At 39.1% G+C, this 2,326-nt stretch overlaps 1 protein-coding gene across 1 annotated transcript; it reads left to right on the top strand.

Annotated features, from left to right (window-relative positions):
• Positions 1-304: 304 nt before the first annotated feature.
• LOC119000389 (olfactory receptor 4N5-like) lies at positions 305-1,231 on the top strand. Its single transcript, XM_037065315.1, has one exon. The coding sequence runs from the start codon at positions 305-307 to the stop codon at positions 1,229-1,231; it is 927 nt and encodes a 308-aa protein (XP_036921210.1).
• The last annotated feature ends 1,095 nt before the right edge of the window (positions 1,232-2,326 follow it).

Raw genomic sequence — 2,326 nt, 5'->3', positions numbered from 1 at the left:
GGATGCCAGAGCAAAACAATGTCATGAGAACAATAAAGGCAGAAATGCAGGGAAGAGAAAAGGCATATAGCTACTGGTCAGGGATGAGACATTCTACAGGAACTGAAGGAAGATGGGAAATCGAGGGAATAAGGGTAGAAAAGGTAACTCCAAACATAGAGTTAGGAGGCATATGTCTTTTACAGCTAATGAACGTGTGATGTGGAAAATATTGTTTTTATTTGGATAAGAACTATGGAATAAATAAAAACATTGTTATAACACATAATATTTTGTTATTTGTTTTTCTGTAGGCTGAGGAGTGATGGAGAGCAAGAACAGCACAGTGGTGACAGAATTCATCCTCCTCGGTCTGACGCAGTCTCAAGATGCTCAACTCCTGGTCTTTGTGCTAGTTTTAATTTTCTACCTCATCATCCTCCCTGGGAATTTCCTCATCATTCTCACCATCAGATCAGACCCTGGCCTCTCGGCACCCCTCTACTTCTTTCTGGGAAACTTGGCCTTCTTTGATGCATCCTACTCCTTCATTGTGACTCCCAGGATGCTGGCAGACCTACTCTCTGAGAAGAAAGTAATCTCTTACAAGGGCTGCATCACTCAGCTCTTTTTCTTGCACTTCCTTGGAGCAGAGGAAATGTTCCTTCTTGTTGTGATGGCTTTTGACCGCTACATTGCCATCTGCCGTCCTTTACACTATTCAACTGTCATGAACCCTAGAACCTGCTATATCTTTCTGTTGGCACAGTGGCTTGGAGGCTTTGCTCACTCCATCATCCAGGTGGCCCTTATTCTCCACTTGCCCTTCTGTGGTCCAAACCAGCTGGATAACTTCTTCTGTGATGTGCCACAGGTCATCAAGCTGGCCTGCACAGACACCTTTGTGGTGGAGCTCCTGATGGTCTCCAACAGTGGCCTGGTCACCCTCCTGTCCTTTCTGGGGCTTCTAGCATCCTATGCAGTGATCTTATGCCGGGTACAGGGACAGTCCTCTAAAGCGAAGAACAAGGCTCTTTACACATGCACCACACACATTATCATTGTGTTTCTCATGTTTGGACCTGCCATCTTCATCTACACTCGCCCCTTCATAGCTTTCCCAGCTGACAAAGTAGTTTCTCTCTTTCACACAGTGATTTTTCCTTTGCTGAATCCTGTGATTTATACCTTTCGCAACCAGGAAGTTAAAGCAGCCATGAGGAGGTTGTTGAGTAAGCACCCAGTTTTCTGAATGGAACTGAAGAATGAGAAGGAGAAAATCTAGTTTGAATTAATTAAATCATTGATTTGTTATACACTGAATCATTCGGTCATTTAGCAAGTGTTGTGTTTATTAAGCACTTCTAGTTTCCAGGCACTATTTTAAGTGTCTGAGTAAGACAGGTAAAATTTGCAGTCTCCTGTGGCTACGTTCAAGTGGATTGAGACAGGTTCCACTATTAGCTTGAAAAAGAAAACATAGTATTAAAAAGAGATAGTGCTTTGAAACAAATAAAAATAATATTATGCTAGAATTTGGCTGGAAGATGGTAGTTAGTTGACTTTTGTTTGATAAGCAAGGTCTTATTGAATGGTGTTTAGCTGATATTGGGATGACTTGAAAGAAACAGCCATGCAATTACCTGGGGACAAGAAATTTCTGGGCAGAGATAATGACTAGTACAAGGACACAAAGATATTATGAGCTTGGTATATTTGAGGGTCACAAAGAGGAATAGAGCAGCTGCGGTGCAATTAATGAGTGTGAAAGTGGCAGGAATTGAAATTAGAGAGGTTGGTATGAACAAAATCTTACATTTTAGGTGTTGGTAAGAATTCAGTTTATTCCAATTTCAAAGAGAGGACACGAAACAAAAATAGTTACCTAATGTTTCTCATTTGACTTAAGGCAAGAGCCTGAAGATTCTGAATAAAGAGATTAAAATAACATTAAGTAGAAAGTATCATGTTGTTAAGTATTTATTTCTTATGGACACCTAAATACCAAATTATTTTTCTTAATTTGGTGGATGGTGGAAAAGAAAGTTGTTATCTTCTCTGGAATGCTATCAAAACAATTTAACTTTATATTTTAATTTTGGGGATGGTTAAGTTTATAACCATCATTAGTAATGGTTATATTTTAAGTGTTAGAGAGGAATTCAAGTTTATCAAAAATCTTTTCACCCTGAATGCAATGAAGATAGATATTTGGTATCTCAGTCATTATTTGGTTACAGATAACCAAACCAATCTTGTTATTTTTTAAAATGGGAATAATACAAGACATTGGGCATTTACAAAGTCATGAAAAGGGCTGTAAGAGTAGTCTTTGATTTGGCAACCA

This window comes from Sturnira hondurensis, unplaced genomic scaffold (genome assembly GCF_014824575.4).
Source record: "Sturnira hondurensis isolate 20B ecotype Veracruz unplaced genomic scaffold, ASM1482457v3 Scaffold0015632, whole genome shotgun sequence".
Taxonomy (NCBI): Eukaryota; Metazoa; Chordata; class Mammalia; order Chiroptera; family Phyllostomidae; genus Sturnira; species Sturnira hondurensis.
Note: the sequence above shows the minus strand (reverse complement) of the source record. Positions and strands in the feature narration are given on the sequence as shown.